The 16,834-nt window shown below is 36.8% G+C and overlaps 1 protein-coding gene across 14 annotated transcripts in view; it reads left to right on the top strand.

Moving 5' to 3' along the window:
- The window catches only part of LOC101746556 (cytochrome b5-related protein), a 36,781-nt gene that overhangs the window by 19,055 nt on the left and 892 nt on the right, over positions 1–16,834 (top strand). Inside the window, exons 1-6 of one of the 14 annotated variants that reach the window (XM_038012847.2) lie at positions 868–1,119; positions 1,994–2,074; positions 12,972–13,195; positions 13,931–14,340; positions 15,073–15,261; positions 15,714–15,938. In XM_038012847.2, coding sequence (XP_037868775.1) covers positions 2,014–2,074; positions 12,972–13,195; positions 13,931–14,340; positions 15,073–15,261; positions 15,714–15,938 — 1,109 coding nt within the window. In that variant the 5' untranslated portion in view covers positions 868–1,119; positions 1,994–2,013. Of the gene's footprint in view, positions 1–652; positions 1,120–1,993; positions 2,075–5,062; positions 8,961–9,030; positions 9,570–9,626; positions 9,938–12,971; positions 13,196–13,930; positions 14,341–15,072; positions 15,262–15,713; positions 15,939–16,834 lie in introns of those variants that run through there. The other 13 variants (XM_012688587.4, XM_062670109.1, XR_009973842.1 and 10 more) reach the window with 13 other exon arrangements.

The raw sequence follows: 16,834 nt of genomic DNA, 5'->3' as shown, positions 1-16,834 counted from the left end.
GTTTGAGCCCCGTGAGCTCACCTACAAATGTTAGGGTGAAGCTGAAATAACCTCTCAAGGCTATCAGCATAGGTAGGAAAAAAGAGGCTTTCCTAAATTAATTTCTTTACGTATTCAACAACTCTCAAACAATTACAACCACATATCTGATTTTGTTGTTTTCAACGTTTTTAAACTCCCGCGCAATTGACTGCAGAATGTAACTACATAATGATATATTAATACGTGAAGCAAAAACTTTGTATCCCTTTTTACGATAATTGCGCGGACGGAGGAGTATGAAATTTTCCATACTTATAGAGAATATAGAGAAGAAGTGCACAATGCTAATTTTTTTTTTAAATAATAGTTAAAAGATACATTAAATCAATAAAGAAAACATTACACACACTACATACCATGTATTTGACGCACACACGCATGCATACTATTTATTGTCAAACTTTTGTTCTTGGCGTCTGTTGTCAAATTGAGAATAGATTAAATATTGTTTGCCTTTGTTAATATTTTTTATAGTGTAGGCTTGGCGAAATTTGTGATTATAGAAGTATAAAATACAATCATAATAGTGTCCAAACTTACAATTCCAATTAATTATAGTCGAATTTCGACTACTGCGGGACCTCTAGTAATGATTATTAAACAGCGCAGTCGACTCCAGTGAATCGTAGGACTCGAACGTATTGTTACAAACCCGTGTAATTTGTTGTTGGCATCCAAACACTTGACGACGTCAATTAAAAAAAATAATTGACGTCGTCGTCGCGGGTCAGTGTTAGCAACTCTCTGGTTTGAGCCCCATGAGCTCACCTACAAATGTTAGCCTTGAGAGGTTATTTCAGCTTCACCCTATCAGCATAGGTAGGAAAAAAAGGCTTTCCTAAATTAATTTCTTTACGTATTCAACAACTCTCAAACAACCACATATCTGATTTTGTTGTTTTTAAACTCCCGCGCAATTGACTGCAGAATGTAACTACATAATGATTATTAAACAGCGCAGTCGACTCCAGTGAACCGTAGGACTCGAACGTATTGTTACAAACCCGTGTAATTTGCTGTTGGCATTTAAAACAGATGACGTCAATTAAAATTTTATTCAAATAAAATTGGTATAAGGTACGTTTTAAGTTTTTACTTTTTTTTACTATGGTTACTATTAATATCTATTTTATGTTTTTTTAAGCCGTAGTTTTAAGCGTATCGTGCTATTTATTATATTTGCATTAAACTTAAATCCTTATTGTCTGTACACATTGAAACTAGAAGAATGGATAATCGGTGGCAAAGCGATGGTGCAGCTCTATTGATTTTTATGAAATCGATATTCGATGCCAATAAAATTGGGATTTTATGCTAAATTTCTCAAAACTATTATTTTTAGTTCTTTTCGCAATGAAACTTAATAATAAACATTTCTTTCTAAAACAGCGTTTTGTTTAGATATTTGTTTTAATGGATAGACAAGCACATGGCGCACCTAGACGGAAGTGGTTACTGGAGCCCATAGACACCAACAACGTAAATGCCACCGCCCACGATGAAACCTGATTTTCAAGTCTCAGTTTTATAGTAAGCACACCGGCTGCTCCATCGTGTCGAATCACATTACTGCTTCATGGCACAAAAAGGCAGACTCTGCGGGTTTTATTATACCGTCATCGGAGAAATTATCCGTGAAAATTTATTTCGTACGTGTTTCAATAGAACAAAGATACCCACTTACGGGATTCGAACACAGGCGTCACCCGATACAAAAGTATTGGACCTCTTATTCTTTAGGCCACGTCGACAATTAAATTCCAAATCAAATATAATCTTCAGCAATAAATCCGCCAACATGATTTATTATTTGGTGCCTCCGACATTTTATTGACATGACCGCTCTGTCAATCTGTCACCTAGTACAGTGGTAGTAACTACACCTAGTATAGGGGTATAGGCTGAATCTTCACAAACATACTTTCTCATTTTAAAACTTAAATTTGTTTAGAGAAATCTACTAAACGTTAGATGGCAGCTCCTCTGTCGGTTTCCCATAAAGGATCCTTACAAAACTTGCAGAGTCCTCTCGGTTCGTAAATTATTTAATTTTAACTTTATTATAAGTAACCACACTCAAAAACTCCATACAATCCGGCAGTACGCGTAAAAGAAAGGCCCAATAATGGCGTTTGCCCTCCAATTCTTATTTCCACGTCTTTAGCTCAACAGTGCTTCGCTTCCTGAGTACAACATGACGAAGGCCCAATATAAATGCGCAGTAACAAATTAGCTCATAAATCATAAATTTAGATTACGACTAAAAACTTTCTAACTAAGCACTACAAACTAGTTAATCTAATTTACAAACCCAATATCCCAAAACTAACGACACGCGCTCACAAACACACACGCAGTAAACAAACTATCTTAAATAGACACACAAAGAAACAGCGCTTAAAAGATGACACTTCATAGAGTCTCAACACTTGTTTATATGACAATATTGGCCTTTCAAGCCATCACTGGTCATCAAAGGAACCTGGAGATTTGTTATGCACCTCTTTTGAACATAGTAAAGATTTCAGCTCTTTCAAAAATCTATTCTGAACTGACATAATATTGAAAAGTTTAATGATGCATCGTATTGTAATTTAGGCCTTTACGAGAGATATAAATATTATTATTAAGACTTCAAACAACAAATTTACTAGATCTATTTTCCATAATCTGCATTAAAAACCTTAAACGATTAATTCGAATTCAATCAATCCGGTTGAAGAACCATTACCTACTCTTGCTTATAATTATAAAATAGCAGCAGCCGGTTTACGTTAAAAATAAATACGTAGCGGTTTTTCCTTGTCATTTTTTATCTCGTTTTTGCACTGCTGTGTTTTGTTGATTACATACTGCGATATTCTCGATGCCATTGTAATTACTTTAAGCACTTGTTGTTTTAGTAAGCGCGGGGGGGACGCTCAAGGTCAACAGAGCCCGACAGAGAGAGAGAGAGAGCGTATTCTTTATTGTACACCAAAAAATAAATAAACATAAAATACATTAAATACAAAAAGTACAATTGGCAGCTGAAATGTCTCAGTGCGAATTCGAACGGTACCACAGACAGAATGGCAAACCGGCTCCAGGAAATGTAGCTTGATGCTGAGGTATTGATAGGTTCGTCAAAACGTCGGAAATCAAGATGACGAACAGTAGACAAGTGGGAAGCTGCCATAGCATCGAAGCGTAAATGCATCCTACAACAAGTGATAATGGGAGATCTGCAGAGACGTACTCTTGAGCTTACACGTGGGAGTGAAGCCCTGTGGTGGCAGTAACTCTTTTAGTCGCCCCTGCTCCCGGAGGCTTGCCGATTGCCCCGGCAGACTGCGTGAGAGCTGGTACGTCACATACAACTGCAGGGGCAGAGACTATGGCAATTCTTCCAGTACTTCCAGTAGCCAAATGCCAGTCGACGGCTTACTGGACGGCAGTGTTCCACTGCTTTTGGTTATATGGACGCTTCTATTTTATACAAGCCGTGACTGTACTCTCTTTGATATGTCTCGGTCATAGTAACTACAACATCCAGGCAAGTCACGGAAAATTGGGCGTTATCGGGCAGAATCGTGGTCTTTATTCACTGTTTCGAGCCCAGCTCAATGATATTCGCGGGGACCTCGACGCCAAGTCTGCGAAGCCTCAAGCTCCATACGCTCAGGTGTTTCTATCTCGAAAAAGAATCGATCGTGTGAGTTAAAGTGTGTGACATTACTCCGATTATGTATAGGACGCAATGTACCACAAGAGTCGGCTTTCTCTTATCGAACATTAGCTATGATCGAAACTTGCGAGACGCTGGTCCTCTCGCGGCCTTCTAGTAGCTAGTTACGCTAATGGCTGTGATCTAAAGTACAAATTACTTTACACCTGCCCGTCTTTCAAAATTTGGCCTTGAGGCGGCATTCAAAAAATTAGAGGCCATGTAATTTCAGGTATTCCAGGTAGGCCAATTAATTTTGCGTATAATATATTACGACTTGAGACAATTAGTCTATTCGACGCTTTTCTTAAGGAATTTAAATAAATAAACAGGATTTACCAGCAAGTTGAACCAATAGTCAAAATAGTAATTTTATGATCATCCTGATAAACAAAATTTCGTACGCGTCATGTTAAAATTTTAATCTTAATCGGAAGTTGTGTGAAGTTCTTGAAAATGATATTGAAAGAAATTGCATCGATATATATATGTAGATATGACAAGCTAATAAAGCGTGTTAAATCTCAATTGACAGGCGGGACTTCTCGTTCCCTTCACATGAGTAATGCTTTTCGTTAACTTTACGCCTGTGTTTACCGATTTGGCTTCGGCAACCATTCCTGGAAATACTAACTGGAACATGGAAACATAAACCTACATGTAGCCTATGAAAAGTTGGCCCAAAATGTTTTGCATTTCATGCTTCCTGATTGAACGAACTTGAAGTTAACAAGAACATCATATTATTCAATGTTAATTTGCAACCGAACGGAAGTCTTTACGCGATAATGAACGTTTATGTGAAGGTTTTAAAAGAGCCGGTTATGCATTGCAAAAATGTAATGCAGGCCAGTCTGATTTCTACACTGTACCTTGTCTGTTTATACTGCAAACAACTAGGTATTTTGGTTTGACTTGTAGGATTCCCATTAGACTAATCTAATGGTGACTAACTTTGTGTGTCAAAATAGGTGGTCACTTCCGTTGCAACTTTGTTCCTATAGCCACTTTATATAATGTCGTCCTCGTCGAACTCGTCGATCGAGTTCGACCAGCGAACTAACCCATAGACACAGCCCGCGTCCGGGCATACCTAGTTGGGATAGCTTCTTAAGCTACCGGCGAATATTTATTTATTTATTTATTTATTTATACTTTATGCACAAAACAAAACTTGTACACAGGCGGACTTAATGCCATGGGCATTCTCTTCCAGTCGACCATAGGGTGGTGCAGAGATAATGCATGGTAGGTGCATTGACAAAAAAAATAACAAACAACAACAACAAAACAAAAAAAAAGAACAAACTCAAAACAAAAATCTTCCTTAAAATAATATCTCAGTATTATAGAATACATATACTACAATTCAATATACCTATGTATAAAATAGTAAAATAGATACATACACATAATTACACACAATAATATACACATGAAAATACACAATTTAGTATTATAGTTAAGAATGGCTAAAAGTAAATATATATATATATATATATATAATATAATAATAATAATTGAAAAATGAAATAAACTAGTTTGGAGATGATTCTTCCAGTTTTTTGTGGATGTGTTCGCGAACTTTGAGTTTAAAAGTAAAGCGATTGCTGATCATCCTGATTTCTTTGGGAAGCGAATTCCATAATATTATGGACTGTACAAAGAAAGAAGAATGTAAAAAATCTGAGCGATGGATAGGACATTGTAAGAGACGATTATGTGAAGAACGTAGAATTTTGTCATGGCTTGCGTTCAAGTATTTAAAATGCGATTTTAAGTAAGAGGGTGAAGAGGCAGAGTCCAAAAGAGAAAACAAGGTAGTAAGCGCTCTCTCCTCTCTACGCTGACGGATCGGTAACCATTTCAGACGAGTTCGATGCGCGGACACATGGTCATATTTTCTAAGATTGAAAACGAATCGAATGCAATTATTGAGAAGGCGGTCTAGTTTGTTGAGGAGATCTGCATTCAGGTCATAGTAACACACATCACCGTAGTCTACCATAGGGAAAATTAAAGTCTGCACAAGCATGGCCTTTACATTTGATGGTAGCATATTTTTTAGCCGATAGAGAGATCGCAAGGTCCTGATGACTTTTTGACTAATGGATGTTACTTGCGCTCTCCAACCAAGTGTAGTGTCAATGTGTAATCCAAGATTTTTCACGTTTCGGCTAAAGGGGATGATTATGTCATTGAAAACAACAGGCGGCAGCTTAAAATTACTGATCTTACTCATATTTCGATGGCTACCAACAATTAACGCCTGGCATTTGGTAGGATTCACCGCCAGACCAAACCTATCGGACCAATTTTTGATTGATTTTAAATCATTGTTTAGTTTGGTAATAGCATCCGATATGTGATCAACATCGGTTTGTGCGTACAGTTGTAGATCATCGGCGTAAAGATGAAATGCACACCGTAGCTCAGGGGTGAGAAAATTTATAAAAATTGAAAACAAGAGAGGAGAGAGGACACCGCCTTGTGGGACGCCAGATTCAAGATTACACCAGTTTGATGAGAGTTCGTCATTACGAACAGATTGCTGACGTCCCTGAAGATAGGAAGAGAACCAATCCAACGCCCCTTTTGAGACGTTGAGATGAGAGAGGATGGAAAGAAGGATATCGTGACAAACGGTGTTAAACGCGTTTGAGAAATCAACCAAAACTAGTATAGTGATTTTGGATTCTTCCAAGCCCACCCTGATATCACCTGTCACTTTCAGAAGCGCGGAAATGGTGCTGTGGCCTGGTCTAAACCCAGATTGAAAAGGGCTAATTAGGGAATTATTAAATATAAATCGAGAAAGCTGCTTATGGACACAGATCTCGAGCACTTTGGATAGGAAGGGTAAGATTGAAATTGGGCGAAAGTGATTAGGAACAGAAGGGTCAGGAATTTTAGGTAGGGCACGAACATAAGCTCTGCGCCATAGGAAAGGAAACTCTCCAGAGTCAAGAGAGAAGTTAATAATATGATAAATTGCAGGTAGGAGACAGTCTAGGATAGTTATAATCATGCGGCGACATATGTTGTCATATCCCACCGCATTAGATTTAATGGAAAGTATCACTTTTCTTATCTCAGAGGGGGCAACTGGAAAGAGCTGAAAGGGGACAACATCTGGACGCCTTAGGCCAGACAAATAAGCTAACGTTTGATTTTTAGTTAAGGGATCTATCACGGAGGATGTGGAGAAGTGTCGGTTGAGATCATCTAATTGAATAATATTTGGAATGTCCAAACGTCGCGATCTGCCGATACCCAAAGTTCCGAGAAATTTCCAAACATCGGCAGGAGAAGAAGAAGCGATATTATCCAGAATGTGGCGGCGCTTGGCATTGCGTATCATTTGATTACACCTATTCCTAGCAGACTTAAAAAGGACCCAATTATCTTCGATGCGATTCTTTTTGTATTTTCGAAAAGCGCGATCTCTGCGACGCATGGCCATCTTAACTCCTTCAGTCATCCACGGTGCAGGCGTTCGTTTCAGTTTTACTTTTCTAATTGGGGCATGGATATCGTATAATTTGATTACGATATTATTGAAAATTTCGACTTTGTGATCAACTGATGCAGCATCTACTAGGGGATCCCAGTTTATCTCGGCTGCATCATTTCTGAGTTTTTCAAGATCCATGCGAGCAAAGCAGCGCCTGTGCAGGGTCTTGGGAATAGGTTTTGGGGATTTAAGGATATAGGTAAGAAAAATTAGGTCATGATGAGAGAACCCTGGAGCAGAATGTTGACCATGAGAGGAAACTAAGGAAGGATTCGAGGTAAGGATTAAATCGAGCCAGGTGTCTTCACCGACGGTATTTAGGTGCGTAGCTTGTAGTTGCATTAGATGAAGAGTAGCTGATTCAATGATTTGAAGAAGCTTCTGGGATCTAGGGGAATTACCAGAAAGGATATTTGTGTTGAAGTCACCCATGATGATAAGATGTGCGTACTCAGAGCCCAAAGATTCTAATACTGTTTCGAACTCAGTAAAGTAATCAATATTAGGGGGACAATAGGTGACACCAATTACAGTTTTTACTCTCTTAACACAAACCTCAAGAAAAAGAAACTCCGCACTAGAGTTGGTAGAAGAAGAAGACAATATTTTATATGGAAACGTGCTGCGGAGATAAATGGCCACACCACCTCCTCTACCGACCGTTCTATCATTACGGATAAGAATAAAACCTGGGAGAGAGAAAGAGGTCGACAGGAGAGTAGGCTTGAGCCACGTTTCAGATATCAGGATGACGTCGACGTTGGTATTGTAAAATGTATGATACAGTTCGCTATAATGACTGGCTACACTCTGTGCATTGATGTGGCATACGTTGAACTGGCAGCCAGATTTGTGGTCAAAAGTATGTCGTAAGAAGTCACCCAGGGTGTCGGTGGCTGAACCAAAACTTTCCTCTCCAGAAGACGTACTGGATTCGTTTGCAGAAAAAAAAGAATCATCATCAGTATCTGATACACCTGATACAAAAGACATAAATAATAAAATTAGAAGAAAAACAAAAAAAAAAAATAAAAAAAAATGTGTCTATGTGTAAAACAAACTAATCTATATAAATAAACTAATCTATACAAATATATACTAATCTATATTAATATATACTAATCTATATTAATATATACTAATCTATATAAAACTAATCTATAAAAAAAAAAAAAAAAAAAAACTATCTAAAAATATTATAAATAACAATTTGGTAAGATACAATCTATATGCATTAAAAACCAAAGAGAGAAAAAAAAATTATTAATAACAAACAAAAATGAATAAAGCGTATATCTCAACACCACCTGCCAGCTAACACCAATATAAAATATAGAAGATGTAAATTAAATTCAGTGAACATCAAGAAACATTTAGAAAGCATTACAAAATATAAACAAAATCCAAAACACAAAACAATAGAACAACTACACTACGTCTGGTACGTTTAAGTAGTCTGTAACTGATTTTATACCAAAATACGAATGTTTTAAACTGTGTCATTAACCACCAACTTCATTGGACTGAATGAAAACAGAACAAATAACAATAAAATTATTGGAATAGAACTTAATTTATACAAACTTAAAACTACTTACCTAAAAGTAATATACAGATACTACAGAAAAAAAAGAAAAACAAAAAAAAAAGATGAAATAAATGACATAATAAAAATACACACACACTTTTACTACATCGGTATGGTAATTTTCGAGTTGCCTATCAAAAGAACATTAAAGCACCATTACTTCCGAATTTTATGTTTTAGATTTCCTGCCTCATCACTCTTTCCACTCACATGAGATGCCACTGAAGCTTTTGGAAACTTCAACAGCAAAGGGCTCAGCTCTTCCATAGCTGTTACCTTATGACGTGTTCCATTAGTTGTCTTGATAACTATGATTCCATCCTGGGTCCAGCAGGATCGCATTCCGAAGTGAGCTCTTGCCTTGATAAATATGGACTGCCTGGGCTTTGTCAAAAACTCCTTCAATGAAATTGAACAACCCTTTAGGTTAGACTTTGCTCTCCAAACATTGGATTTAATGTTTTCATTAGTGAACCTCACAAGAATGGGCCTGTTATGCTCCTGACTTCGCGCACCAAGTCTGTGGCATTCTTTTATGGAAGAAGAAGACACATTTTTCAAGGCCAACTTATTATTTAGCACATTTAAGATGACTGAAGTGCAATCCTCTCCGTCAACCTCGGTACATCCCTGGAATAGCAAAGTCTTGCGTCGCTGCCGAGTCTCCAGACTATCAATCTGCTTCATGCACTCTCCGATTTGTGTCCGGAGCAGCCCAAGTATGCTAAAGACCAACTCTCTGAACGTACGGAACTCTTCAGCAACTTTATTTACAGTTTCCTTTGCAGGTCCCGCAGACTGAATCTGTGTTTCAAGTTCACCCATCTTCCGTGTGAAGTTTTCTTCTAAGTTCTTTTGAATAGTTAATATTTCAGCAAGTTGAGACATGATGGGCTTGAGTGTGAGGAACAAGATGTCACTTAAATGGTTGAAGGTGTACTGGCTGGCGCTTTGCAGCTTTATTTATGACACATGAGCTGCTGCAAACGTTAGTACCAAATCACAAATACTTGTGTACAAACTGGATGTTAAAAAATATTGATAAAAGATTATGTTTCTAATTTTCAATAAAATTTTATGTTTAAAACACGTCTACACTTTTTCACACCTACCCACAAAATAGGTAGGCAGAGAAAAATATATAATGCGGAGCGTAAACGATTGTGCCTACGTTTTATGGAGAAAGAAGTAGTATTTATGTTATAGATGGCAGCTTGAGATGTCAGGCATTAGATTAACCTGCAGAAAAATTTAAATTTTCACTGTCAGTGACGTGACAGGTTCTTGGTTTATATTTTTGAGAACTAAGAATTTTGATTAGTGCTGATTTAAGATTATTCTCAACCATCAAAAAACTAACTTAATAACTTAAAATAAAAATTAACAAAGTTTCAAATCAAATCTCAAAATAAAATCAATTCATTTCTTTTCTAATTCGTATGTTGCTACTGTTTTTGTCATATTACTCAATGTTCCCATCGTATTTATTTTATTCATATTTCCTATTTATCTATCTACTATTAGTTCACGAAACACTTTCCAGCTGCCATAATCGGATTCCATCCTCTGAAGTCTGCGACTCATGCCTCCAAGCCACAAATAGCCTCGTTGTTTGTAAGGCCCTTTTCAGTGGCGGTTGACAGTAGAATAAAACCGTCAGCAATAACGAAGCGCGTGGCGTCTTTGCCTTCTTTTTATTCTTGTGTGATGTGGCTTGCACTCGACAATCTCGGAATGTAGCTATGTTTGCCGATATCTGGTTTGTTTTGGGGTTGGCCGGTACTGTCCCACATAATGATAATAATAATAAGCCTTTATACCTACTAAGCCTACTATCTTAATAAATTACTTAATAATAAATTAAATAGAAATGCAACTTATAATCATGTATTCCGTTCGGCGTTCAATGTGGTTTTCAAAACAGCTTGTCTCTCGACAAAGGCCTCCTCTAAAGATTGCCAATATTCTCTATTTTTGGCCATTCGACTCCAATGCGGGCCGGCTACACTCTTTATTTCATCTTCTTAAGGTTTTGGCTTCCTTTTTGTTCTTCCTTTTTTTTCTACAGCCATCCCGTGAGTACCAGTCTGTAATTATTTTAGTCCATTTTTCGTATTTCTCTCTTGTCCCACATATGTATACCCTAAATTATTAACAATTGTCGAAAACCGGTTTAATATAACAAGACCTGCATTTAAAAATTATACGTGCTCGCCAAACATGACGTGATACAATTGCCTTTTTTCCTACATTTCGCATAATTTAATAGTTATTTTTTCAAATTGAAGCACAGAAACTGCCAAGTATTCTTATTTTTTTAATACGTGATAAATAACAAGGTTATTTGAATAATTTATTAGAATGTTTAAAACAATCCTTATATTTAGTCAAATTATTAAGATCAGATAAACTAGTTCTCATTGGTTTAATTAAAAATTAATGCTCATTTTAGGTACGTCAGAATTATTTTTAATCAGAATTACTTTAAACTCAATATGCCAAATCTACGTAAATGTTTCGGTTGCTTTTCTTATTATCTTACTACGCAATTAAATAATTAGCTAAATTACGGTTGTATTGTTAATAATTCCCAGCATTAGTAGCACCTGGTATATCGGATTGTCGGAATTCATTATAAACACAAAAACATTGAGATTTCCGCATCATGAAACAAACTAAGAGACGCTGAATAGGTAAAACAGTGATATTAAAACCAAAAAGTGATCGTTCAAAAAATATGTGTAAATTGCTTGTGGAACTAATGGACACTGACGCACCATATTGGTAACAACCGACCGGAAGCTACGTTGTGGGGGAACTTATAAATTGGTGAAGGCATTGGACGTATTTCCCTTAGTGATCAACATCATCATCATTCTCCTGCCCTCCCCCAAGTCACCTGGGGTCGGCGCAACATGTTTTCTCCTTCTATACTCCTCTATCATATACCATTTCTTCAGCTCACTCCCTTCTTACGCATATTGAATTTCACGCAATCCATCCATTTCTTCTTAGGTCTACCTCTTCCTCTATATCCTTCCACAGTTAGCACTTTCTTACCAACCTCATTTTCATTCATTCGTTAGTGATCAACATGAACCGAAAAACGTGTACCTATCCTGTTTTGTAGTTTGTATGACACTAACGAAATAAAAGTATAGTGTTTCTATGTATAGAAGCTTAAATTGATGGATACCCACAATTTTTAATTAAAATAGAATATCCAAAAAAAAACTATTGTTATTTTTGATGTTTATATTCCTAATGCCTATTTTATGATTAATAAATTAGATGTTGTCAGAGGTTTTATGTGTCATATAAATACATAGTTATTGAATGTTGAAATATTATGAATGACTAGCTGTACCCGTCCGCTTCGCTGGCCATTTAAAATTAACATTATTATTTCTCACCCACACAAAGATTCTCATCATTAACGCCCCGCAACTGGTGTAGGGAGTCCAACGCTCATATAAATATTAGCCTATCCATTAAGTACATGTATTTTCTACATGGATACCAAGTTTCAAGTCAATCGAATGCATGATTCAGTAGTTATAACGGAACATCCGTAAAAACCACTGTAGATTTATATATTAGTATAGATTTATACCAACGATTCCACAAGAGCCACGTACCTTTCATTATTCTGAAAGAACACAGTAGTAAACTTACTTGCATAGGAAATTTGGTATTGGCTACGGCTGAAATAGTAAGTAGTAGAATAATCTCACGAGATTCTTACCCCAGCATGCTTGCAGGGCTCGAGACAAAAGCATAGAGCGTCTTTCGTATTAGGAACTTACCATTTAAAAGTTGTTATCCAACTTTTGGATCCAATATCCAAGGCCACGAGTACGCGAAGAATGGCGACGTCTTTTGAAGCGCATCACCATCCAAAACGATTACCACGACCATTCTGTCAAGAGTGCAAACGACTGAGAAGAGGAATGCAACTTTTAATTAACCAATTAAACGAACTAATGCATTGTCACCATTATGCTTTATTCATCAGAGCGTGCCAGAGAAATAATCAATTTAAATAAAATATTTCAAACATAAAAAAAACATTAGATATTATTTGAGCAGTCGTTAATTAACAAATTATTTAATGATTACAGCTTTGATTATGGCACTAAATACGGACAGGCGTCAGATAAGTTTTCCTCAATTGAAATATCCACCGTTACGTGACGACGAACTGAAATCTACTATCAAATGGATAAAAGGAAAACAAATTCTGGATGGAGCCGAGGGCTTGTGGAGAATCCATGACGGATTGTACGATCTCACGGAATTTATACCCAGCCATCCCGGAGGAGCTCAATGGATTCAATTTACTAAGGTAACTTAGGCATGTTTGAAAACTAATACACTTTTTCACTATGTTGACATTTCAAATTAAACCAATTTATTTTCCGATTGTAATAACGGCTATCATACCCTTTATTTTGTTTTTCATATTACATCTTGGTTTAAAGAATCTAATATTATTTTATAGATAATGATTTGTTCGACTCATCGGGGATCGGAGCACAGAATTTCGCCCATCTCTAAGTACTACTACCGTATTAATTTAACCTAGTAGCAATATCCATTTTTCAATTACCTACTGTCCCAATTATTTTCTATACTACACCAACCTGTTTCACTTTTCTTTGGGCATATTCTGTGTCTACTAAGGTAGACACGACTATATTAGGCCTCCTACCACTTTCGGAATTACCACGTTCGACGAGTGAACTAACCCATAGACACAGCCCACTGAGTTTCTCGGCGGATCGTCTCAATGGGTCGCGATTCCGATCCTGTGGTAGATTCTGCGAAGCACTGCTCTTGTTAGGGCTAGTGTAAGCTAATTCTCTCAGGTTGAGCCCGTGAGCTCACCTACCCGTTCATGCGTAGCTGAAATAGCCTCTTGGGCTACCAACGAATAGATAGGAGAAAAAAGTTATACCGAGATTTAGGTGAAGCTTTCCTCGAGTAATCTCTATGAACGACAATAATTACTGATCAGCTTCTGAAGCTAACTATTGTGTTATATTACTGTACCTATTTAAATATAGGTTCTTGTTACCAGGGTACAGATATCACGGAGCAGTTCGAAACGCATCACCTTAAAGGAATCGCCGAATCACTATTACCGAAATACTTTGTTAGAAAAACGACAGCACCCAGAAACCAACCCTTCACATTTCATGAAGACGGATTTTATAAGACATTAAAAGTTAAAATTATCGAGAAACTACAAGAAATTCCGCCTGACCTCAGAAAAAAGAGTGACTATGTAAGTGACTCTTTGCTGATTGCGTTTTTGATTGTAACTCCATTGTGCAGCTGGGCTTGGACACAAAATGCTATAATTGGAGCAGCTCTGACAATCCTAGATGCCTACATACTAACTAGTTTGACGATTTGCGCTCATAATTATTTCCATCGTGCAGACAATTGGCGGATGTATTTATTTAATATTTCAGGACTTTCCTATGCGTAAGTACTATTTAAATGGTAGTTATAATTTTCTGTCAATATTGAATTTATTTTAAGTATTATTTAGATATTCATTAGCTATGTACATATTTAAATCGCAAAAGATTATATTTTGTTATTATTCTTTCTGTACTTCCTTTTACGTTATTTTTTTTGCCGTTGTGTTTATAATGGGCTTATGTACCACCTGATGGAAAATAGTAACTGTCACTCAAGGACAAGCAATACCAAGAACATCAGGAACAGCTAAGCCACTTTCTACTGGTGAAAACTCTCCTAAATATCGTAAAACTTCAATTTCGAAATTAATTGGTTCGGTCAATTTGATATGAACAAAGTTTCCAAAGCCTTGACCCCAAACAGCTCTCTAATAATATCAGTTAAACCGTTCAGGTACCTTATTTTTTTGATCTCACACTTAATCAATGCGACGACTACAAAAATACTGTGGTTTTTCGTTTATTTTTTACTGAAACTAAGTATCCCGCTATAAAGTTTTTATTATTATTGCTAAGATGATGAACCTGGTAATTATAAACAGATCGAACTCGGATTCATTCGATTTATCTTAATAAATACCCACCATTTTTTTATTATATATAGCGTGTTCTTTTAATTTCTCATTCACAAACTATTAAAATATATCAGAGCTCTCAGAGACTTTTTTAATATTCTATTTAATCATGCCAAATGTATATTTTCGACCAACTATATCAATAAATTATTTTTCAGGGATTGGCGTATCTCTCATTCAATGTCACATCACATTTATACAAATACTGTTTATGACGTAGAGATTAGTATGGCGGAGCCCTTCCTTCAATATCTTCCTCGCCGAGACAAATCTATTTGGGCCCAAATGGCAGCGTTTTACTGGCCCATTATACATTCATTTTCTATCATAGGAATGGCAGTAAGCATGTGAGTTTTTTTTTTCCTTACTGTAAATATTGGGATAAAATGCACTTTCTAATGTCACATCTTTCTCAAGTCCTATTATTTTTTTACATTCTATCCACAAAGTACCCGCAATATGTCTCCATGTTGCTTTTGACTCTTCCTAAAGTTTATTCCGCATGGCTTATCTGAATTGTTCGTAGATATGAAAACTGTGCAAACAACATGTAACTTAAGAAAATATGACAAAATCAATTAATTAAGATGAGGATACACTATTATCGAATGAAAACAGACATATATTTTATTTAAACACGTCTTGATGCTCTGGCATAGAAATGTTAAGAAATCAATATAGATTTTTAAAAAAAGAAGAATAATTACACAATTTTATTTGAAATATATAAATTATTATCTATAACAACATCAGCTTAAGTTATTTGATAGCTATTAAAACGTATTTTTTTATGTTACAGGTATTTGTCAGCCTTGCAGAATCCAAAGGAATCGACATTGGAATGGTCGAATCTTTTAGTGTTATTTGGTCCTGTATGGATGTATTTTCTTGGTGGGCTCTCTTTGGCTTGGACCTTAGCGCTTTGGTTTGTAGTGACGTTATTAACAAGCTTACAATTCGTTATGTTTGGACTAACTGCTGGACATCATTCGCATCTGAACTTCTTTGAGGGAGATACACCAAGGTCAGTAACCTCTACTAATACTTTATAAAGAGAAGTATGTGAAGTTTTTTTTTTTTGTTTCTGGCTTTATTCTTTATTTGTGATTTTGACTTATTAATTAGTTTTTCAAAGCTTAGCACAAAAATGAAAACATATTTAGCAAGCCTAACTAATTTTTTTTTATTGCTGATATGGGTGGACGAGCTCACAGCCCACCTGTTGTTAAGTGGTTACTGGAGCCCATAGACATCTAAGACGTAAATGCGCCACCCACCTTTGGATATAAGTTCTAAGGTCTCAGTATAGTTACAACAGCTGCGCCACCCTTCAAACCGAAACGCATTACTGGTTCACGGCAGAAACATGGCAGGGCGATGGTACCTACCCGTGCGGACTCACGAGAGGTCCTACCACCAGTAATTACGCAAATTATACTTTTGCGGGTTTGATTTTTATTACATGGAGTCTCTGGGTCTGCGGAGGGACTTCGGTTCCCTCTGTATTTTGTACCGCATGTTCCATGGGGAGTGCTCTGAGGAATTGTTCGAGATGATACCAACGTCTCGTTTTTACCATCGCACCGCCCGCCACCGGAGTAGAGTTCATCCATACTACCTGGAGCCACTGCGGTCATCCACAGTGCGTTTCCAGAGATCTTTTTTGCCACGTACCATCCGGCTATGGAATGAGCTCCCCTCCACGGTGTTTCCCGAGCGCTATGACATGTCCTTCTTCAAACGAGGCTTGTGGAGAGTATTAAGCGGTAGACAGCAGCTTGGTTCTGCCCTTGGCATTGCTGAAGTCCATGGGCGACGGTAACCACTCACCATCAGGTGGGCCGTATGCTCGACTGCCTACAAAGGCAATAAAAAAAATTAAAAAAAACATTATGTTATTCCTTCACCGTGGAAATCAAT

The sequence above is a fragment of the Bombyx mori genome, chromosome 9 (genome assembly GCF_030269925.1).
Source record: "Bombyx mori chromosome 9, ASM3026992v2".
Classification (NCBI taxonomy): domain Eukaryota; kingdom Metazoa; phylum Arthropoda; class Insecta; order Lepidoptera; family Bombycidae; genus Bombyx; species Bombyx mori.
Note: the sequence above shows the minus strand (reverse complement) of the source record. Positions and strands in the feature narration are given on the sequence as shown.